The 22,758-nt window shown below is 44.4% G+C and overlaps 1 protein-coding gene across 3 annotated transcripts; it reads right to left on the bottom strand.

Moving 5' to 3' along the window:
• Positions 1-260: 260 nt before the first annotated feature.
• UTP14A (UTP14A small subunit processome component) lies at positions 261-21,844 on the bottom strand. Of its 3 annotated transcripts, XM_063083567.1 has the most exons (15): positions 21,765-21,844; positions 20,464-20,539; positions 19,554-19,624; positions 18,912-18,976; positions 17,034-17,176; positions 16,582-16,737; positions 8,116-8,235; positions 7,925-8,019; positions 7,219-7,342; positions 7,057-7,134; positions 6,176-6,569; positions 3,800-4,206; positions 2,870-3,063; positions 2,641-2,740; positions 261-655 (listed from the first exon to the last, which is right to left on the bottom strand). In XM_063083567.1, exons 1-15 carry the CDS (start codon positions 21,788-21,790, stop codon positions 383-385), a joined length of 2,322 nt encoding a protein of 773 aa, XP_062939637.1. In that variant the 5' UTR covers positions 21,791-21,844; the 3' UTR covers positions 261-382. The 3 variants fall into 3 exon arrangements, with proteins under 3 accessions (XP_062939637.1, XP_062939636.1, XP_062939638.1); XM_063083566.1 differs by lacking the exon at positions 21,765-21,844 and having other exon boundaries at positions 20,464-20,568; XM_063083568.1 differs by lacking the exons at positions 17,034-17,176; positions 20,464-20,539; positions 21,765-21,844.
• Positions 21,845-22,758: the final 914 nt, after the last annotated feature.

Genomic DNA, 22,758 nt, shown 5'->3' with positions numbered 1-22,758 from the left:
TCCCTGACTCTTCAAGTTGGTAGTTATTTACGGTGGATTGTATCTGACACGAAGTGTTTAAGGTGATAGACTAGGGTAAATTTTCTCTACTCTGATTTAAGACCAGACACATAATCCTTGGTGAGGAAATGAGGTTTTCCTTACAAGTGCAACTAGAGAAATGAAAAGCTGGAGCATCCAAAGGTGTCTGATATGAAGAAAATGATTCAATTGGGGGACAATACAGAATACACTCCAGTTAAATAGATAAAAATGCCTTTATTTCTAAAATGTGGCTTAACCACACCCGCAGTGTGCTAAGCCAGTTTTGGAACTGATCCTGCAGCACACAGTAAAACTGGGCCAAAGGAGTGGGGCACCAAGATGTCACACCTCCAGCAACTCAATCTGTAGAGTTTTTCTTCAGGTGTTTTTTGTGGCGTGCAGAGAGTCGGTTTGGATTCCTCTGCATGACAGAGAGGTCCGACCTTGAGGAAGACCGGTAGCCCACATCCTCTGCTTTTATGGGCCTAATGATATGGCCTGGCTTGGTGACAACCTTGGGAGTAGTCAGCTTTTGGAAGGCCCTCTGGGTGTTCCATGTGGATCCTATAGGGGTCTGAATGGTCCTTTCAAATTGCTGATGGTGGGTGAATGGATATGGAAGCACTCGCACCTGAAATGGAAAGAAGAGTGACTTGGCGTAAGCCAGGCCTGGTGTGCAGTTGTATACTTTAATGCCAGGTACTGTTTGGTACATGCCACAGTTCTATGTGACAGCTGCAAGTGAGTGAAGCTATCGAGGTCAAGGCATCCCGATACTCCCATCTAACCTCAGGAGTTTCTCAATCTGCATGAGGACATTTGGGAGTTGGCTCAAGACCCCCTTAGGTTAACCCAACAATTTAGGGATTGAAAAAACACCCGACACTACAACTGTCTAGGTACAGTAGTCCTGAGGCTGCTGTTCCAGAGGTGGGTTTCCTATATAACACTGTGAGTGCAAGAAGCACCCAGGCCTTTGTGTGTCCCTTCTATGACCCTTTTGCCCTCTTCCTGCTCTTAAACCCTTCCTTTCCTCTCCTTGATACACAGTATTAATATTTTAAGGAACCCAAAGATACACTCTTGAATCCTGAACTCTGCCAGACTGTTATGCTTAGCTTCATCCTCTCTTGGCATCACAGAATGCAGAGCTGGAAGGCCCTAGATATTGGCAACAGTCATCTCCCTTGGCCCCAATATTTGGCTTAGAGTGGGGAAATGATTTACCTAAGTAAGTTAGGAGTAGCATGGGAGAACAGAAGCCAGTGCTCCTGTTCCTTGAGTGGTTCTCTTCTCCACTCCACCACAATGCTACCTTGAGACATTTAAATAATCCTTAAATACTTCCCCAATGGCCAAAGGAGGAAAAAAACATAAGCAGAAAAATGGAGAAGTTAAAATCAGTAGTCTTTGGAGATGTTTAATGGAACACTCAAGAGAAAGTGAGGACTCTCTGGTGGTCCTGGCAGTAGTGAAGGAAACAGATTCTCTTTAGGTTAAGGGAATATCTTCTTTGGGCTGATGGTTAGCTCTATGCATGTCACCCAGGGCAAGAGAAAAAAGAACACCTGGACAGAGTATTTAGTCTCACATGTTCCCCCCACCCCTGAAGCACTTTATCCTATTGCACATTGAAACCTGCAGTATATAGCTTAGTAAAAAGATGAGGAAAATCAAGGGAGATTCTTGGAAAACTATTTGTCACCTGGAATCCTGGCCTGTCGAAGCACCCTTTTTTCTCTTCCCTTATCCTGTAACTGCCTGTTCACCTGCCTATTTTCTAGTTATATATCCTCAATTGGGATTACAGTGGTTACAATTCAATTTCTACAGTGATTGGTTCACAAAATAAGATCAAAGAGTACTATCGAAATGTATATTTTCTCACCTCTGTTCTGTACCCATTAAATACTACTTTTTTCTTTCAAGAGGAAAAAATACAACTAATTTCAATATTACACTGGCTGGAGGCAGATCTCAGAATTGAAGGGAACATAAAGGTCATCTAGTCCAATCTCATTCTTGAGTCTCCTTTACACATGCTTATATTCCCAGAGCAGCCCATTTTCTCTCTTTTCCTTGAATTCAGCCTCTCCTCTGACTGAAGAGGAGAATATACTTGAAGACCACGATCATGCTTAAATTTCCTTCTCTCTTGTAAACATCCCTAGCTTATTATCATGACAATTTAAAATCCTTTCACTGTCCTGAATAAGTACCCGTTTGTCTTCATTTTTCTTAAGATGAAGCTCAAACCTCATAGCTTCTGTTTGAGCATTACCTTGACTATAAATACAAGCCTGTAGAATGGTAATTCTTAGTTTGGTAAGACCCATTTGCATCAAAATTATCTGCGGTACTAGTTGAAAATGCGGATTTGGGAGCCTCACCATTGCAGCAGACATTATCCTTGAAGTGTAAACCTTCTTCCTGGTCAGTAATTAAGGCACAGTCTATCTGGAATTATTAATCTCACAGCAAGTCAGTGAAAACAACAGATTTGATTCTGTGGTCAAGATCACACATGCCTCTCGACTACAGATCACTAGAATACTCCTGTCAAGAGAGCCAGGCAGTAAAGAGAGTAGACAGCTAAAGAGCTCTCTAAGCCCTCACCTGATGAGCTGCTGCATGGATGTTGCGCTTCTCATTGATAATCACATTTGGCAAATTCTTGTCTTTTCTTGGAGGACCCTCAGGGGCTTTAATGAGAAACCTGAAATGCAAAACAGCAGGACATCTGACCAGGAGCACTAAGGACTTAGTCAAAAGGGCAGGGGGGACACTTAAGGGTGAGGTGGGAGAACTTGGTGCCCTTCTGACAGGCTTTCTCCCTTGTTCTTACCAGCGTCTTTTCTTGGCACTGGGCTTCAGGCCCACACCTCCCCACTCGCCCCAGCCAGGCAGCGTCAGGTCCAGGTCCTTGGGCTTACTCGCCTCCACAGCTTCCCTCTTTTCTCTCAAGAAGTCTCTGATGACATCATCCCCAGCAAACGCTTCCTTTATCACTTGCTTTTGGTCTCTCTCCTCTTTATCTTCCTGAGAAGGAACAAGAGCAAGAGCTACAGCTCACCTTAGGAGCGGTGGCTCATGGCAAGAACGCTTGAATATTGGGTCGTGACATTTTAGCGCCCCCTAGGGGGAAGTGCTGAACAGTGATGGTCTTGCAATACAAACCAATCAGTAGCCAATCATGTTCCAATTTTCTTCTCTTTAGGGTAAATATCCCTAGCTCATTATCATATAGCACAATTTTAAACTTTCAGTAGAGAAGATGCAGGGTGGAGGAAGGAATGGCCTGCATTAGTAGCAGGAGCTCCAAGTGGCCTGGCAAGAATGTGGGCTTCCTCCAGCTTATACGCCTGAAAAGAGGCACCAGGGCTCCTCACTTTAGCAGTTTCAATTACTTAATTGGGGAGTCCCCAACTATCTGAGATCCCAGTGTGTAGAGTAAAACTTTGGCAAGAAGTTGTCCTGCCTGGGATCTGGTCAGAGCTTTGAGTGACTCACTCCTTCCTCTGAGGGCAGTTATAGTCACCCCAGGGAGGTTTTAGTGGCTCAGGATTTAGGATGTGGAAGTTTTGGCACCATCCACATATCTGCATCTACTAAACTGTCACTGGGACCAGCCTGGCCCCATGCTATTCCGCACCTCTCCACTACTGAAATGTACCCCCAGCAAAACAAAGCTTCACAGAATCTACTCTTTGTGCAAGCGGGACACTTTCTGCACCAGCTGTTCCCCCACAATGGCCCACGACCCTGGTCTGCTCACCAACTCCTCTATCGTGGTGGGAACTGCCAAAGACTTCACAGAAGGAGACTTTGTGGTTAGGAGGTTCTGTAGATCAATCATTTGCTCCTTCTTTTTCTTCTCCTTAGGGGCATCAGGCCGATTATTTGGGTTCCTCTCTGAGCACTGCCCTTCTAACACAGGTCTGGGAAGCTCCTTATTTTGAAAACATCCTTCTTTGCCCAGCTCTTCTAGCTCTTCCAGAGTCTGTACTCTCTCTGGGCTCTGCAGCAACAGGGGATCCTCTTCTTCTGTGGCAGATTGTTCTCTCTGGACCTGGACAACAGTTTCTGCTGAACTCACTTTTTGTTTCCTGAACTGATGGTTTTTCTTATTCAGTTTCTGAGACAGTGCCCTCAATTCCGACAGCACTTCCTGGCTGCTAGAATCTGGAGTGGGGGGAAAATGAATACCGTCAGAAAAGGAGGTTTGGAAGTTGCCTTGTCAGTGAGCATTTGTTGAGCACCCACTGGGTGCTAGGCAAAGATATTCCAACAAGGACAAATGGGGAAGAGAAGATTCTGTACACTGATCTCTTGGAGATTTCACTAATGATTACCCATCAAGTAGCAAGCAATGGAGTTTAGTAGTGAAAAGTAGCATGTTGGGAAGCAGATGTCCTGGGTCCTATTTCCAGCTTTACCAGTGACTCACTGTATAACTGGGATTGCACCTTAATTTCCCTATACAGTAGACCTTGCTTGGGAAGACTGCCCAAGTTCCAAATTTTAAAAAGGGAGCCATTTTAACAAGTGGCCCCTGAATGCAACTTTATTGTAATTTACACCTTATTGCTTGTACAAATCCTGTATCCAGGATTGTTTTATCTTGACTCAAGAATCCCCATTCCGGGCCGGCCCGTGGCTCACTCGGGAGAGTGCGGTGATGATGGCGCCAAGGCCCCGGGTTCGGATCCCATATGCGGATGGCCGGTTCGCTCACTGGCTGAGCGTGGTGCTGACAACACCAAGTCAAGGGTTGAGATCCCCTTACCGGTCATCTTTTTAAAAAAAAAAAAAAAAAAAAAAAAAAAGAATCCCCATTCCACATCTTAAAGCAGTACTTCTGCTGTGACTGAGTCAAGAACAGATTAAGCTGCTTTCTATGGTGGATGTAGCTCACACTTTCCAGTCATGGGCAACATCTGAGCAAATGATACTAGTGTCAAGAGCCTTGAGGGAAAAATGGCAGCGACATACTTCAAACTGTCCTTTGTACTGACTTAAGTTACCTTCATTCCCAAGTTGATCCTGCTCTCTAGGACTACGGCAGCTCCCTAGATCTGGCCTTTGGACACATGTATGTTCATTTCTTAAGAATCAAGTTTCCTTGCTCATTTTGATTAGGGTTCCTGACTTTTCACTATTTTTTGGAAGGTTTGGGAGAATTCTACTTATTAATTATCCAAAGGAATCCAAATCCACTTTTTATATCTTCATAGCATAACCAACTGCTCTACACATGTAGCTAGATGACCAGTTTTTAAGGGGGCACAAGAGGACACTGTTAAGTGTCCTCTGGTCACATAGAGACTGCCCCGCAATCTCAGTCTGCAGTGTTGCTTTCCAAAACCCTCTCAGAAGTGATGGCTTGTAACTATTAATCCCAGAAATCTCCCACTGAAAACCGCTAAGTAAAGGCCCCTACAATACATTCCAAATAACAGCACTTTCAAAATAAAATTTTGCCATGTAAAAAGATTTTTGCTGTTATCTAAATGCATTGTTCCTGTATAAAATCAAATCAGACCTGAGAATTCATTCAGATGGCCAGGTGATTTCTGCATGTAGGTAGTTTCCTAATCAGGCTTTATAATGTCCTGGTTTATCCCCATTCGGGCAGTCTCAGGGGTGCTAATTTAATATAAAATCATTGTTAATATCATTATGAAGTGCTAAAAACGCCACTCCTACTTTATAAACAAAAAACTCCAGCATTAGAAGAAGTTTCATAATGTCTCAAAAATGCACCTTTATGTGTCTATAGGTGTGAATGGGTTTTCAGATTTGCCTTTCCACCATACACACTTCTCTTTGGTACTAGGAATGCTAACTCATAACTCATATCCTTACTTCAAAGGGGGTTTAGTTATGTCTTTCTGAAGACTGTAAGCCCCCACGAGCAGAAGATGTTTCTGAACACACTGCACAGCCATGCAGATGACTGTTTATTAAATGCCTTTGAAGAAAAATGGTTATTATGAATCTAATCTCTCTTCAGGGACCCAGTGCACTCATTCTTGAAAGTCCCCAGAGCCTAATCACTATGCAGTGTGTGTGGGTGGACACTTATTTTTTCTCTCATAGTCTGTCTGTAGCACTACACAGTGGTTCTCCCTTCCATCTCATCACAGCTCACCTTCTGTTTCTTCACTGCCCACCAGCTCAGTATCCTGCTTGAGCTCAAACCTTTTTCTAAGGGATTGCCTTTCCTTAAATTCTTTCAGCAAAATTTCTTCCTCCACCATTGGTCCTTCTTCTCCCTCACTTTCAGAAACCTCATGGACCACAGGCTCTGATGGTTGTTCAGGGTCCTTCTGGATTTCAGCCTCTCTTGTGTCACTGGTGCAGCTCCTGAGCATCCAGGGATTCGGTCCCCCTGCATTCATCTGTACTTTATTTACTGCATTGGGGACAATGGGTTCTTCCTCCTCTTCTGCGCCTTCCTCCTCTCCCTCACTTTCTGAAGCTACCTGGAGTTTCTGTGTCAGTTCTTTGTTCTTGGCCAATTGTTCCTGCATAGCTTGGCGAGCCTGGAAGGAGTCACAGCACGAGAGCCCTGTCATTAGTGACCACAATAGCACCTTTTCTGATCCATCTCTTAAAGTTGCCTCCTCTCGATCTGACTCAAGTATTTCTTACTGGTACTTACTGTTTAAAACTGCACACACACTGCTATATTAGTAGCTATGGAATAAAACGGAAGACAACTTCTTTGTCCTCAAGGAATCAACATGTGTTAAAAAACAAAACAAACAAACAACCCCCCCCAAAATATCCTCCTCTCCCCTTTACTGGACTTGCCTTCAAGGCTGTTTCCCTTTCATCTTTCCTTTTCCATCTCGTTCCTGGTCATTTTCCTCTCTGCCTTAGAGATTTTTCTGATGCCTTTTTAGATTGCTGGTTTTTTACCCATCCTCATGGCTCTTCTCTAACTCTGCTTCTGCTAGCATCCTCATAGACTGGCTTTCCTTTCTTTCTTCCAGTTCCATATCTTCTTTCATCCTGATGGTCTCTTACCTCCAGGTCATATTTGGCCATAATTGCTTTGGACTTGGCCCATTTCCCACTGTTCTGGTGCTTAAGGCTCATTCGCTCCTGCAAAGGTAGGACAGAGTAAGATCTTTAGCGCTTTCCAGGGGAAGTTGGTTCAAAGGGATGGGGGTTAAGAGCCAGTCTCACCATCATTCTGGCCTTTTCAATTTTTTCCAGTTCTTCCAGTGCCGCAGTTGGATTGACCTTCTGCAGATGCTCAAACTCTTTTAGGGCTTTCTTGGCCTTTCTTTTCTTCACAACCTTATGATACCTAAGGGTAAGAGGGGTAAGAGGGAAGACTTTAGAGACTGAATGGAAGCACTGATGCCATGCACAAAAGTGCCCATACAACCCATGGGGCTTCACTATGCAGGGGCTAGAATGGACGTCACAGAGCTAGCGGGCTGTAGGGAGCCAGTTTGGGACACCAGAGAACTGGCAGGACTCTCGGTTCCTGCAGCCCCCAGGGGTAGACCTCTGTGGAGCAAAGTCCCCTCTGCTTCTGTAGCCCAAGGGAAGAGGAGAACAAGTTATAAAGAGGCAAAAAGCAGGAAGGAAGCCCTACTGCCCTCAACAGCTGTGGAATTCAGAGCTCATTCTGCAGAACTACTCCATGATGCCCTGAAAGGGAGAGAAAGTAACTGAATAGTCCTCTTTTATGGCAAAACCAAGAATGAAAGCCAAAACCAAAGGAGAGGGCATTACTGAAAAACAAAACTGTATGAGGTTGGTTTGGGGAAAAAAGGCTAGTCACTTGTAGTTGCCATGTCGAAGATTCTCTCCAAAGAATTCACGGTTAGCCACATCACTTTCTTCCGTGGAGCCTAAGGCCAGTTCACAGGTGCCTCCTTACTTTTTACTTTTGATTTTCTTCTCTCTTCGAGCCTTGGCCTCATAGTAAGATTGCAGAGCCCGGGCCCTCTGAAGCACTTCTCGGCGCATCTTTGCCTACAATAGGAATGCCATTTACATGACTTCTGGGCTTGAGGACAAATGTTGGGAAAATAGCATGCTTGGGTGTGTTAAAGGGGCAAAGACACTTACCTCTTCCAAGCTCATGGCTTTGAGAGAGGCCTTTTCCACTGGAGTCAGTAAAGGGTCTGTCACCGGCTGCTTGTTCTTATGGAGGAGGTTAAAAATTTCCTGTTCCAGGGGGGTTCTTGCCTTAAAGGGGTAACAAAACATTCTAAGTCTTAAGCCATGATCTTACAGCATTTTCTCTTTACATTCCTGTGACTGTCTAATTTATGACACTGTGATTGGAATCACTAACTGGATAGGATTGGCTGTTACAGCAAGAGAACTGGGGGTTCCAGTCTTGCTGTTCAGCTGTGTAAATAAAGCCATATTTTATTCTGATTTAAGACAAAGTCAGCAATGGGACTCTGAAGCTACTCTCTAATATTACTGAGGGGGATAACTCTGTGTTAGGTAACCAATATATATAAGACAGAATTCCATTCTCTTAAGAATCTAAGCAGGATGCCCTTAAGGTAAATGCTGGCAGGACAGAGAAACAGATTGTCACAGTTTTGATAGTCAAAAACAAAATAGTCCCTGTATTATTACGTATATTTCAAGCACATAACTATTACCTCATAGTTAGGAATCTCAGATTCATACCATAAGCCTAATATTTCTAAAAGGTAGGGGAGGTTAAATCTTAAGATAACCATTATTTACCACTGATGGTATAACCAGAAAACAGATGTGCACAATGGCTCAGAGGGGAACCCCAACATTTTTTAACCACAGCCAACTGCTCTGAATCATGTATGTGTGTGTTTTTGGTATCACTAATTACTGATGAAAGGAAATAAGAAAAACATAACATTCTTAGGCACGTTCTACAAATGTACTTTATGGTAGGAGATGTGTTTTAATTTCCTGAGCACAAAAGGACATTGCCTTAAAAAAAATATGACATTCATGTAATTAGCCTGCTTCCTGACAGTTCAAATTGAACTCCCCTCATTTTCTAACTTTGGCTACAATTCCTCATTTTCCAGTTAATTTTGCATGCTAGGTAGTGTCTATATGTATGAGACAAATGGACTGTGAACCAATTATTTCACATGTCCACAAAAGCCCCTGTTTGCTGCTTGGCTGATATCATGAGGCTGGCTAAAATAATCAGGCCAATCATGCTACGGGCTACTTCGGTGAGGCACAAAGACAGCCCTATTAGAACACAGCCAGTTTCAAACCTCACACACATATTAAGTGTGGTTTTCTTCAATAGCCATATACATAATGGTCAGTATTAAACTTACAAATATCTGGACAAATGCATAAACACACATCATCACCTGTTACACGGTGCTATTGATTTAACCATAAACCTATTCTACTGAATAGTAAAGGTGCATGTTCTTCCATTTTTAGTATTTGCAGTAGTGATCAATCACAGGCTACAGAGTGATTTATACTACAATGCTGTAATCTCCCTTCAATTCAATTCAATTCAATTCACAAACATTTATTGATTGCAGATACATTCCAGGCACTTGTGTGGGGTGCTAGGAATACACAATTGATTAAGATAGTTCCTGTCCTCATAGAGCTCATAGCCTTTCAGAACAAAGAGACACATACACCACTAACAACATTATGTTAAATGTTAACGTTTTAAATGTTATTCCATACAGGTAATCACAGAGGAAGGAACTATTAATTCTGATTAGGAGGTGGGTTAGGCTTGGGAAGGAAGTTTCTTTTAGAATTAGGCTTTGAGGCCTAAGTACGATTCTGTCAGGAGGGAAAAAAAAAAATCCAGAGAGATGAGCATAAGCAAAAATAGAGATAAAGGGAAATGAGTGGTATGTAAGAGAACAATGTGTTGTCCAGCATAGCTAAAATGCTAGGTGCTTTTATTTTATTCCATAAGTGGAGAGCCTTTGAAGGATTTTAAGCAGGAGAGTGACAATTTTGTGTTTCAGAAAGAAAATCCTGGTGATTATATAGAGGATACATGTAAAGTTCCAAATGACAGGTAATGAGGGCCTCCATTAGGGCAGTGAAAATGAAAACAGAAAGGGAAAATGGATCCAAGAGCTATTATGGAAACAGAATTTACAGGACTAGCCCACTGTATGGGTTGGGGCAGACAGGAAGTTAAGGGACAAGTAGGAATCAGATGACTGAGGTTTCCAGCCTCAGTGAATGTGGTAGAGAGTTATGCTGTTAACTGAGTTACAGAATGAAAGTAGTGGTACAGGTTTTGGAAGTCTGGGGAAAGGAAATGTGAAGCTTGCTTTGGACTGTGATAAGTTTAAGGTGCATATGAGTGACCCAGGTGCTGCTAGTTATATGGGAATATGGGACTGGAGCTCAAAAGAAGGAATTAGGAGTGATAGTGAAAAGTCATGGGATTTACAGAGTAAGAACAAAAGACTAAGAAAAGTCAGAGAGAGAAAAAGCCAGAGAGAGAAAATTCCGGAAGTATGTCACAGAAGACAAGGGTGGAGAGTTAAGAATGTGATGCTGGGAAGAACACAAAGCCGGGCCGGCCTGTGGCTCACTCGGGAGAGTGCGGTGCTGATAACACCAAGGCCCCAGGTTCCGATCCCATATAGGGATGGCCGGTTAGCTCACTGGGTGAGCATGGTGCTGACAACACCAAGTCAAGGGTTAAGATCCCCTTACCGGTCATCTTTAAAAAAAAAAAAAAAAAAAACACAAAGCCTAGAAAAAAAAATGAGTCACTAAGAGGGCTTGGGATTTGGCAACTTGGGTGCACCTCACTAATGAATACCCTTTGAGCAAAGTTTCAGTAGGGCCGTAGGGGAAGATGAGAATGGAGGCAGCAGTGGAGACCAGTTCTTCCCAAAGCATGTTCCTCATCAGAAAGCAAGATTTTTAAAGGATGACCGACCGGTAAGGGGATCTTAACCCTTGACTTGGTGTTGTCAGCACCACACTCTCTCAAGGGAGCTAACCGGCCATCCCTATATAGGGATCCGAACCCGTGGCCTTGGTGCTGTCAACACCACACTCTCCCAAGTGAGCCAAGGGCCGGCCCCCAATTTATTTAATTTTTTAACAAAATCAGTTTGCATATCCTGGGTTAGATTAGGTCCAACAGGTGTATTTGCTATCTTTTCATAGCCTTTAAAATGCTAGTGTACATTGTGACTCTCCAATCTCCAGGAAGGGCGTGCAGCATTTTCTAGCAATCAAACCCCTACCCCCCTTTCTGAGGGCATATTGAGAGACTAAGGTTTTCAGGAGAACACTTTGGGAAATGCAAGTGTAGACTGAAAATAGAGGGAAGGAGAGAGGGGGTGGAAAAAGTTACCTTATGTCATTTCTAGCACTGCAGTTTACAAATGCTTTCTCATACATTATCTCATTTAATTCTCAGCTACAGTTAAATGAATTTTTAGGAAGCTGGTCAAAAACTATAGTGCAGACTTTTGATTCTCAGTCTCCAGAAATCCTAGTATACGGTAGTCCTTGGTACTTTGCACTCTAAGTTCTAAGGAGAGAACTGGGAGTTGCTAGCCAAAAAGCACCTCCTGAACTAAGCACTTCCTTATTTCTCTGTGCCACAGTGGCCTAATTTCTCAAAAATAAATCTTATAATGAATGAAAAGCACAGTGTATAGCATCTGAGCCCCACTCTGTCTTGAAGAGGTTGTGCCAATCTTAGTGTAACCTCCTCCACCACCATCTCCTCATTATGAGCCAACTCAGCACGTTCCTGCTATCTCCAAGATCACACTATCACTTGGAAAAAGCAAAGTGCAGAACAGTGTGTAGTAGCATACTACTACTTTTTTGATTTAAAAAGGAGGTAAATGAAACTCTTAAATGAAACTCTTAAATGAAATTCTTAAGTCAACAACAACAAAAAACTTACAGAAGTGATTACTTCTGGGTAAGTATGGACGTAAAAATGAGCAGATGAGGCACAGGGGTGGGGTCAGACTTTTCACTATGTATCTTCTATATTTTTAATTTTTCAATCCTACAAATTGTATTACCTCTTAAACTTTTTTTCCTAAAGTCTCCCTTCATCCTGCAGCCACACTTTAAACCTGATCTCTTTTTCATGTGGAAAAGGAAGCATCCTAGAAAGAGAATGGTAGTGACTTCAAAAACATTATCAGAAACAGAGCTTATCCCCATAATAAGCCACCACTTGCTCATTTTCTAGCGATTGCGGCAAGCAATGTTTATTCTGATTAGCTTTAATTAGCTCAACTTCCCAACACGTAAGACATCATCATTCCTGGATTTTTAGAAAGCAAAGAGGAGAAGCATAAAGACGGCATCTATTCGTGGTTCCAGCACTGCTGTTTTTGACTATTTTTCTTTTTTTTAAAAAAATTTATTTTATTTATTGAATCAAAATCTATTATACATATTTTGAGGGTTGAACATTGAGATATGTTGATTAAATCAATATTATTAGCATATATATTGTTACAAATCGTAATTATTCTTTATGCCCCTTGTCCAACCTCTCCCCTTCCCCCATTTCCTCCCCCTCCCCCCTATAATGGCCCTAGATTTCTTCTCTCCTTCTGAAAGAATAATGGTTACTCTGTTAACTTGTTGCCTAGATGATCTGTCCAATGCTGAGAGATGTGATCAGGTCCCCCAATATTATCATAGAGCAGATGCTTCTTCTGTCACTCTGAAATGGCCTTTGTGGAAAGAGACATCCTCTTCTTTTCTTTGTCTCTGCTGGTGACTCTTCTTGTGTGAATGCACTCCAGTGGTTGGCGGACCATCTGCGTGGTGGCTGTGGTGTCTAGCTGCTTTTGCAGCAGCCATGGTTATTGTGGTGGCTATGGTGGGCCACCCACGTGGTGGTGCTGTTTTTGGCATGCTCCTTGGCACTGGCGGTATGCCTGGTTGTGGGGTGTGTTTGGTCCCCTTCTCCATGCCTCTGGTCCCTGGGCGGGTGCCCAGGCCCCAAGGTGCTGGTGCCATGTGCCTGGTTATGGGAGAGGGGTCCAGTCCCCTTCTCCATGTCCTGGGTCCCTGGGCGGGCCCCGAGGTACTGGCACAGTGTGCCTGGTTATGGGAGGAGGGTCTGGTCCCCATATCCATGCCTCAGGTACCCAGGAGGGCCCCAAGGTGCTGGTGTTTTGTGACTGGTGTGGGAGGAGGGTCCAGTCCCCGTCTGCATGCCTCTGGGCCAGGCGGGCCCTGAGGTGCTGGCACGGTGTCCCTGGTTGTGGGAGAGAAGTCCAGTTCCCTTCTCCTTGCCTCGGGTCCCTGGGTGGGCCTCAAGGTACTAGCATGGTGTGCCTTGTTGTGGGAGGAGGATCTGGTTCCTGGCTCCATGCCTTGGGTCACTGGGTGGGACCCAAGGTGCTGGCTTGGTGTACCTGGTTGTGGGAGAGAGGTCTGGTCCCCTTCCCATGCCCCAGGACTGTGGGTGGGCCCTGAGGCACTGGCTTCGTCTGCCTGGTTGTGGGAGAGAGGTCGAGTCTGCTTTTACATGCCTCAGGTCTCCAGGCAGGCCCTGAGGCACTGGTGCAGTATGCCTGGTTGTGAGAGAGAGGTCCAGTCCCCTTCTCTATGCCCCAGGTCCCCGGGTGGGCTCCGAGGTGCTGGCATGGTGTGCCTGGTTGTGGGAGGGAGGTCCGGTCCCCTTCTCCATGCCCTGGGTGGGTTCTGAGGTGCTGGCATGGTGTGCCTGGTTGTGGGAGGGGGTCCGGTCCCCTTATCCATGCCTCGGGTCCCCGGGCGGGCCCTGAAGCACTGGCGCAGTGTGCCTGATTGTGGGAGAGGACCAGTCCCCGACTCCATACCCCGGGTCCCTGGGCAGGCCCCAAGGTGCTGGCGTGGTGTGCCTGGTTGTGGGACAGAGGTCCAGTCCCCTTCTCCATGCCTTGGTACCCCAGGGAGGCCTTGAAGCGCTGGCTTAGTGTGCATGGTTGTGGGAGAGAGGTCCGTTCCCCTTCTCCTTGCCTCGGGTCCCTGGACAGGCCCCAAGGTGCTGGTGTGGTGTGCCTGGTTGTGGTAGGGGGTTCCAGTCCCCTTCTCCATGCCTCGGGTCCCTGGGCTGGCCCTGAAGCTCTGGTGCAGTGTGCCTGGTTGTGGGAGAGAGGACCATTCCCCTTCTCTTTGCCTGAGGTCCCTGGGTGGGCTCCGAGGTGCTGGCATGTTGTGCCTGGCTGTGGGAGAGAGGTCCGATTCCCTTCTCCATGCCCTGGGTCCCTCAGTGGGCTCCGAGGTGCTGGCATGTTGTGCCTGGTTGTGGGAGAGAGATCCAGTCCTTCTCCTTGCCTTGGGTCCCTGGGCCGGCCCCAAGGTGCTGGCATGGTGTGCCTGGTTGTGGAAGGGGGGTCCAGTCCCCTTCTCCATGCTTCAGTTCCCCAGGCTGGCCCCGAGGCACTGGTGCAGTTTGCCTGAAGTGGGAGTGGGGTCCGGTCCCCAGATCCAAGCCTCCAGTTCCCAGGCAGGCCCCAAGGTGCTGGTGGTGTGCCTGGGCTGGAACTAATTTTTTTGTCCTTTGCTTCTAACACGGGGGAACTTCCTGTGGGAACCAGTACTTGAGCTGTGTGGTTGTTTAAATTGCTGCTTTGCTGCTGTTTCCCTAGGGAAGGCTTTTTGTGCAGTTCAGGGTTTAATGGTTGACTTATAGGTACTTCCGGCTCTCCAGAGATCTGGTGGATCTGTGTTCTGTAGAATCTCTGATCTGGGCCTGAGTTTTTTCATCAAACGGCACCCCATGCAATTCTGCATTCCTGACCATTCTCCTCTGAGTGGTCCTGTGCTGATTGGGGGGCAGATCAGCTGTTCTTGCTGTGTCCCAATGTTCCCCTGGTGGGCACGTCTCCCCCACCACCCGTGTTGCAAACACCTCCCATGGGATGGGCCCTGCCCAGGTCCCTTGTGATGACTCACTGGCCTCTGAGTGGCTCCCCTTTTTCAGATGTTCTGGTTCCTTGCTCCTGTGTGGGTCCATGGGAACCCTATTAGTGGTCTTGCTGTCCTGGGGGCCGCCAAGGCCCTCTTCTCTCCTGCCGCCTCCAAGCAACTCCATCTGAAGGGCACAGCTGTGGCTTCTACCGGCTCCTGCTCCATGTGCTCATCAGCTTGAGTCTTAAAGCAGCTGTGCTCAGAGCAGCTTTTTCTTTCTCTCATTGTAGTTTCTCCCGCCTTCATGAACTCCGTAGGTCTTTCCTCCTCTTCCCCTGAACTCCAGTGACCCCGGCTTGGCTGATGTTACATTTTCATAGTTGTAAATTTGGTTGATTTGTGGGAGAGAGTGACGCTGTGGACTGTCTATTCCGCCATCTTGATTGGATTCCCCGACTAATTTTCTACTTAAGACAGATCATTCCATTATAAACTCCACACCAATTGTGTATTGGAAAAATAGGCTAGATGTTATAATACAATTGTTTACAGACTAAAAATTGAGACATTAGGGACTAACACAGGATTACCAACTTTCAATTTTGCTAAGAGCATAACTACCATTCCACTCCCAACCCCATCATTTACTAAAACCATTAATTCACAAAAGAAAAAATATTTCAACACTATTAAATTGGAAAGAATAACCTCATAATAAAGAAGATCTGGCAACATTACACCCACCAAACATATATTCTTACAATTTAACTTTTGTTTCAGATGGATAGAAACTTTGTCAGGGGTCAGTGTTTGGGAAACCCAGCTTTAAAATCTGTCCCACTCCCCCTCCCCTGCCCCTCCCCTGGTGGCTCAGAGTCATGAGTTACTAGCTAAAGTTCTAATCATTACCAGTACTATGTTATATTTTATTTTTATTTGGTGGCTGGCTGGTATGGGGATCTGAACCGTTGACCCTGGTGTTATAACACTGCGTTCCAACCAACTGAGCTAACCGGACAACCCCAATATGTTATATATATATTTTTTTTTTTTTAAAAGATGACCGGTAAGGGGATCTTAACCCTTGACTTGGTGTGGTCAGCACCACGCTCACCCAGTGAGCGAACCGGCCATCCGTATATGGGATCCGAACCCGGGGCCTTGGTGTTATTAGCACCGCACTCTCCCGAGTGAGCCACGGGCCGGCCCAATATGTTATATTTTAATGTGGTATTACTTTTTTTTCCTATCCAGAAGCTCCTGGTATTCCTTTGCAAGCAGACTTTTAGTTCTGTTGTTCATATATCCTCACTAGGGCATCATTAATGCTACCAAATTCTTAATTTTTCTAGGATTAGAATGTGGCTTTAAATGCTTCTTAAAAACTGGAGTATAAGAAGGAAAACATTCCTATGTTCCCTCTATACTGGCAATCAGATGTTTAAAGACAAAAACATGGCAATAGCCAAATACTGTATAATACAAGCAAATGAAAAGTGACTACAGTTACGAGATTGGCTGTTGCATGACTGACAATGAAGATATGCTACCCCCTTTCTCAACACTAATCTAAAATGACTCGAGCTGGGATTTTGTCTTTACCGTCCAGTCAAATCCACTGCAGGCTCTGAAATCTCCCAGTTGCACAATCTCACCTTTCAAGGTTCAGTTTCATTTTGTTGTACTCACCTTCCAGCCACTGAGCACATGTTCAATGGGAGCAAAGGCTGAATGCTTCCTGTGCAGGGGAAAAACCAGCTGCTTTGCTCGCCGATTCTTCTGAACAATAGGGTCCCATTTGGAGAGGGCTTGTGAGGTTTTACTGAATGCTACTTCTCTGTGGATCTGAAGCAAAGTACATAAAAGGAAAGAGCCATGAGAAGCATCAAACTCAAAAGACTAACAAGAAATCAGAAGGCAATGTTTCTTAGTCTAAGAATCAGGATGCTAGAGATTAGCTCCTGCTTACTTCTCAGGATTGCAATTTCCCCTAGGTTACTCTTAATCTTGTCCATGGCGAAGAAATCACAACTTCCCCTTCCTCCCATTTTTCAGGCCTTTCCCCTCTTTTTCTTATATTACCCTATTTTCCCTTGTCAATTCAATTTCTTCCTGTTAATGAACCACTTTCTCTATCTTACCCGTTCAACCTCTTCTTTATTAAGGGGTAACTCCACAGTTGTCTTTGATTTGACTCTATTGAGTTGCTTTTTCACAATGGCCAATGAGGATGAAGTTTTAACAGGCTCAAGCAGATCTGAAAGGACCAGCTTTTCTCCTGATCCTGTAGAAAGGTCACATTTCCTGGTCAGACTGAGAAGTGAGGCAAAATTTCAATATAATTAATACAGGGCGAAGCCTCAGTAGAAAACACCGGTAGACTGGCAACCGTGCAGGGAAACAGGAATAATTCTTTTGCTTCAATCTCCTGTTCCTAGCCTTAGTGACACCATCACTGAGACATGGATTAGAGAAAAATATTTATTCAAAAAACAGTCATTTGCTTTTCTCCTTGTCTTTCCGATTCCAATCTTGCCTCACTGCAATTCATTCTTCACAAAGTAGCCAAAGTGATCTCTTGAAAATGTCAATCACAGCATGTCATGATCCTGCTGAAAATCCTCCAATGGTTCCCCTTTATATTTGGAATCTCATCAACCTAAAGGACATAGCCCTAAGGGTTCTGATCTGTCTGCGTCTTAAACCTCAAGTCATTCCCAACTTCTACTATGCTGTAGTAACATTGGCCTTCTTCCTGTTCTTCAAAAGGGCTGTCTGTGTGTTTCTTCCCAGGAGCCTTTGCACTAGCAGTTCCCTTGACTGGAATGCCTTTTCCCATCTTTGCATGGCTGACTTTTCTTGCCATTCAGACCTCAGCTTAAATTTTGCCTCTTTGGGGACCTTCATGACCAACCAGTCTAAAGTAGCCACTAATGGGCTGGCTCAGCTGATTGGAGTGCAGGCTTATAAGACCAAGGTCATGAGGATTGGATTCAGATCCCCATACTGGCCAGCCCCCCCCCCCCCAAAAAGTAGTCACTAAGTCACTTTATTGCATCATCCTGTTTTAATTATCTTCTTGTGTCCCCCTACTAGAATGTAAGCCCCCTGGGATCATATCTTGTTCTCTACTGTAGCCTTGGTATCTAGAACAGTTCCTCACACTGATATATAGTAGAAGCATAATAAATAGCTGCTGAAAGAATAAGCCTGTAATACATTGTTACACTAGTGGTTACTACAAAAGCAAAACTCATTCAAGCCACTTAAGTTGTGAATATGGTGAAAAAGATTTGGTATCTTGACTTAGTATCAGGTTAAAATCCAAACTCTGTCACTTACTAGATCAGGTATTTTTAATAGAGGTGATATTGTCCCCTCACCTCCACCCAGGAGGTGAAAATTGGTCCGTGTGTGTGTGTGTGTATGTGTGTGTGTGTGTGTGTCCAAGGGGTGTTTGAAAAAAATCTTAGATATTTCAAAGATTTGTGTCTTTCCAAGGCTCAGCTCTGTCTAACAAAATCTTATTCTTTAGTATTTGATTGGGGGACGGGGGGGTAGGGAGGCAGTGAGGGGAAAAAAAATGTCTAAAAAGTCTCCTCAGGGGAGCAATACAGAAAAAAAGGTTGAAAAACATTGTACTCAGTGAAGTCTCTTAAGTAACTTGATTTTCTGAGCTCCAGCTGAAGAGACTATCTGCCTGTCCTAACTCAAAGTGTTGTGAGAGAAGTATGACTAATCTAGTTAAGAGGTAGTTGTCTTCATTCACATTGCTCTATTCCAGAAGTATCTCAAACTCCACAGGAGACCTTGATTGTAGTCTTCTAGGCTTTCTTCTAGAAATGTTGGAAACTAAAAGGCATCTACCCTTCTTCACCACTCTCACAGATAAGTATTTATGGAATAATTCATTAACCACATCAAAAACAGATCCTGTGGGGGGCGAGGGATGAGGTGACCACTATGCTTTTGGAACCCCACAAACTCCATGCATAGATATCTTCCTTTGTTCAACTTACCTTTGGAACTAACATTGAACTCGGATACCTTCAGACTAGCCTCAGATCTCTCAGCCAATTTGCGCCTGAAATTAGACAAAACAATATAATAGGAATGGGCCCATTTTGCAGGGGAAACAAACACTTCTCTCTTTAAACAAAGCTTTGGTTTCATGTACTTGTCTTCTAGGGTCAGATTTTGTCACAAAGCAACCAGGAAATCTGTTCTTAACCTGGATTTGGTAGTCTAGCCCTCATCTCTCTTTATGAAGACTCAGCCCCTAAAAAATTCAAGGTAATACCAGGTAGGCATAGTGGAAAACATATTGGACTTGGATTCAAACATACCTGGATTTGAATCCTGGATCTGCCACTTATGAGCCAGGTGATCTTGGGGATAAATCAATTTTTCTAATGGGGATAAGCAATTCCTACTCAATGCTTCAAAGTATTTTAAGTGTGGATTAAGTAAGAACTCAAATACATGAAGGCCCAACACAATAATAACAGTAAGGATAATACCAGCTAACAATTATATAATGCTTATTATATGCTAGGCACTGGTGCTAAGATCTTTATATTAGGCACTTAATAAATGTTAGTTGTAGAGAAGTCTCATGGAATCACCTAGTTATAATCTGCTCAAACTGACAGGAATGTTACCTATTCTTTCCATCAAGGGAACTGATTGCTTCTAGAAGCTTTTGATGCTTTCTCTCTCCATCACTGTCCCCCTAGATACAGAAAAGAAAAAAAAAAATCAGAATGAAGAGGGGAGAAAGACAACATAGAAATTGAGGCCCAGGTAAAATCTTTTGTTCTTTTGGTCAGTGGAACTGGAGAATCAGATGAGGTCTGGTGTGTAAGCATTCCAGCTCAAACTAAAAGAATTGCTTCAAAGTCCAAATTCCCTCATTATAAGGAACACAGATCCTTAGTAACTGAGGAGCTAATGCCATGCCTCTGTTCTAACTTGTTTTGGGAAGAAAAGGGCTTAGAATGATGTTTCTGTATAGAATATATAGTGTGATCTGACACAGAACCCTGACATATAGTGTAAGTCATAGGCACAGTTACCAAGGTGGCTTTTCCTAGGAAGAAACAAAAACCAGAAAACTACAAAAGCAAACAAAAACTCTTTTTATTAAAACAGGTGCTCTGTGTACCACCCCCACCCCCAGAAAAAAACAATTTAAGTAGTTTTGTCAATTGGATAAAGAGTTGGAATTCCTACACCATCTGTTGGAGTTCCAGCTTAAAATATGTACCTAAATTTCAGTCAGATAATTAAATAACTCTCTACAGAAATCCAAACTTGGGAAATGGGGCAATCTTATAATGAGGACCGTATGTTTTGGTCTTATAAACTATACTTAAGCAAACTGAGGACCGTGACTATAATTTATATAGTTTTCAAATTCCGACAGCACTTAATACAATATCTGATACATAAAATACTAAATAACTGTAACTTATTTGAAAGACCTGGACAAATATATACAATGTTGCCACCCCTCTCCTTTCCAGGAATGTCTACCTTAATTTTGATGTCAGTTTAGCGGTTGTAACTCACCTCATCTTCGCTGGCGCTCAAGGGGTAGTCTTTTGGCAAATCCACTAGTTCTTCCCGTTGGCTCAAAGCCAGAAGGCTGTTAAGAGGCAACAGAGAAGTATTCATTTGAAATACTTTTATTCTATTATATTAAAACAATCTCTAAAACATTATAACTTCAGTTTTCAGCACAGAACAACCCTATCTCATGGAAGAGGCACAAACCAAGCAGTGTGAATGCCTTCGGAAATATATCAAGATGTTAAATTTATTTATTCAGGCGGCTGGCCGGTAAGCTCTGTTGGTTAGAGCGCAGCCTCATAACAACAACGTCATGGGTTCGGATCCCTGTACCGTTCAGCCGCCAAAAACACCCCACAACACCACCTACGCTCTAACCAACTGAGCTACCCCGCCAGCCCTAAGACGTTAAATTTAGACCGAAGTCAGACATCATCTCCAAGGTGAGCAGTGGATGGTGATACCCATACACAGCCGCGTGAAAAAGATCTAACACTTCAGGATTAGCACTGCATTTCTCACTGACCTATAGGAAGCTGTAAAAATGGCAGATTGACGCCACTGCCGGCCCGAGTCAAGGCAGTTTCATGATGAATATTTCTAAGCATCCTGCACACGTTAGACACCTTGATAGGTGCAGCCTACTCAAAAGTGTAGGCTTTTTAATCTTGACCACTTGTTCCCAGAAATGGGAAAACAGGGAATTGGTCGAAAGTAGCTGAGTAAGCCATTTTTCCCTGGAGCTTGCTCGGGAAAGTAGGTACTTAACTAAGGAGACTGGTACCCAGAAGCAAATGATAGAATCTGTTACCTAACAGTATATACTGGTATTTGCAAGGTAAGTATTACTAAACGGACTGTACTTAGTTCTCCTATTGGAAGGGGAGAACATGAAACATCAGAAGAGCAAAAACTTCGTGGATGAGTCCAATCAGCAAAGGTTTCCAAGATGCGAAGAGTTTAATCACGCCCGCACCGCCTGCGCGGAGGGTTAAAGCGAGCCACCGCAAAGGCAGAAATAGAGGTCACGTGACACGGAAAGTGAAACATATTAACTTAGCTGGAGAGGGAGAGGTCGCATCAGGACCAACAAGGATGTGGCTAAAGAGCGGAGGCGCGGATGGAGCGAATTAAGCAAATTAGCAGTCTTTAAAGTATGGATCGCGCAAATAGTAACGAGTGGCAAAGTGCTGGGAGAGGAACCACTACCGTCTGTCAAAAGGCGGCTCCCACTTCCCAAAGGCCAGAGAATCCGTCCCTCAACCAGACCCAGAACCCTTCCTCCCGTCTTTACCCCTCACCTCCCAGCATCCCGGACCGAGATCATCTCAGCAGCTTCCTTCTCTCACATGGACTGAGAGCGGAAGCCGAAAAGAGAGCAATTTCCGTACCGGCCCCAAAGCCATTTCTGCTTCCGCCAATCACGCGGGACAAGTCACGTCATTTCCGCTCCGTACAAGGCTTGTGAAGAACTAGAGCAGCTGCGGGAGGGACCTCCGGAAAGCGGGGAGGCTGGAGATGAAAGGCCTGTTAGCGGGCGGGGCTTTGTTTTCCTTACCCCTCCTCCTTTCTCTGGTGTTCCTATGTCCCTCCTCCGGCCCCTGGTTTCCACGCGGCTCAGGGTAGGTGAGCTTAAGGCGGGGGTGCTGTCAGAGCCGGAGCCTGAGCCTTCGTTTGTCCCTGTCTAACCCAAAAGGAAAAGACTTCAGCGCCCGTCCTTGTTCACCAGCGTCCTGCAAGCCCGCCACCGGCTAGCTTGAGGCTTTATTAAACGCCTGTGAAGCATTGTGCCGGACCCCAGCAATGCGATGGGGAACAAAGCAAGTTTCCTCCCATCTTACGGAAAACTCCTGTGCCCCTTGAAATTGCAGCTCTATGTTGCTCTTTTCCTGCATAACGCAATTTCATCCAAGAATGGGCTTTGTCAGCGGCTACATCCTTACTTCCCATCAACTTTCAAGAACTTTTTAAAACTAAAAAATGTGGAAGAGTAATACACGAAAACATTCTTGTCGTTTATTCTTTTAAGCCATTCCCATTTTGCCTTTGCCCCAGCATTCCACTGAAATTGTTCTGGGCAAGATCATCGGTGACACCCGAAGTTGCTACATAAAATGTATACTCTCAGTCTTTGTTTTCCCAGAATTTTGTGTGGTATTTGATACTGTTGGTTTGTTTTCTTATTCATTCAAGAAATGTTTTTGACCTCCTACTATGTGCCAGGCCTCTAGGGGTTGTGGATACATTGGTGAACAAGCACATATGTCTCATGGCTTCATAGAGTTTACTTTCTAG

The sequence above is a fragment of the Cynocephalus volans genome, chromosome X (genome assembly GCF_027409185.1).
Source record: "Cynocephalus volans isolate mCynVol1 chromosome X, mCynVol1.pri, whole genome shotgun sequence".
Classification (NCBI taxonomy): domain Eukaryota; kingdom Metazoa; phylum Chordata; class Mammalia; order Dermoptera; family Cynocephalidae; genus Cynocephalus; species Cynocephalus volans.
The sequence above is the reverse complement of the archived record's forward strand: the minus strand, read 5'-3'. Positions and strand labels throughout refer to the sequence as shown.

Excerpts from the sequence above, each read along its gene's own strand:
- UTP14A (XM_063083566.1), bottom strand. The coding sequence starts at position 20,568 with ATGAATACTTCTCTGTTGCCTCTTAACAGCCTTCTGGCTTTGAGCCAA. Across the intron at positions 16,738-17,033 it reads ATAAAGAAGAGGTTGAACGG|ATCCACAGAGAAGTAGCATT; the intron begins GTAAGATAGAGA and ends ACTTTGCTTCAG. Across the intron at positions 8,236-16,581 it reads ATGTGCTCAGTGGCTGGAAG|GCAAGAACCCCCCTGGAACA; the intron begins GTGAGTACAACA and ends TACCCCTTTAAG.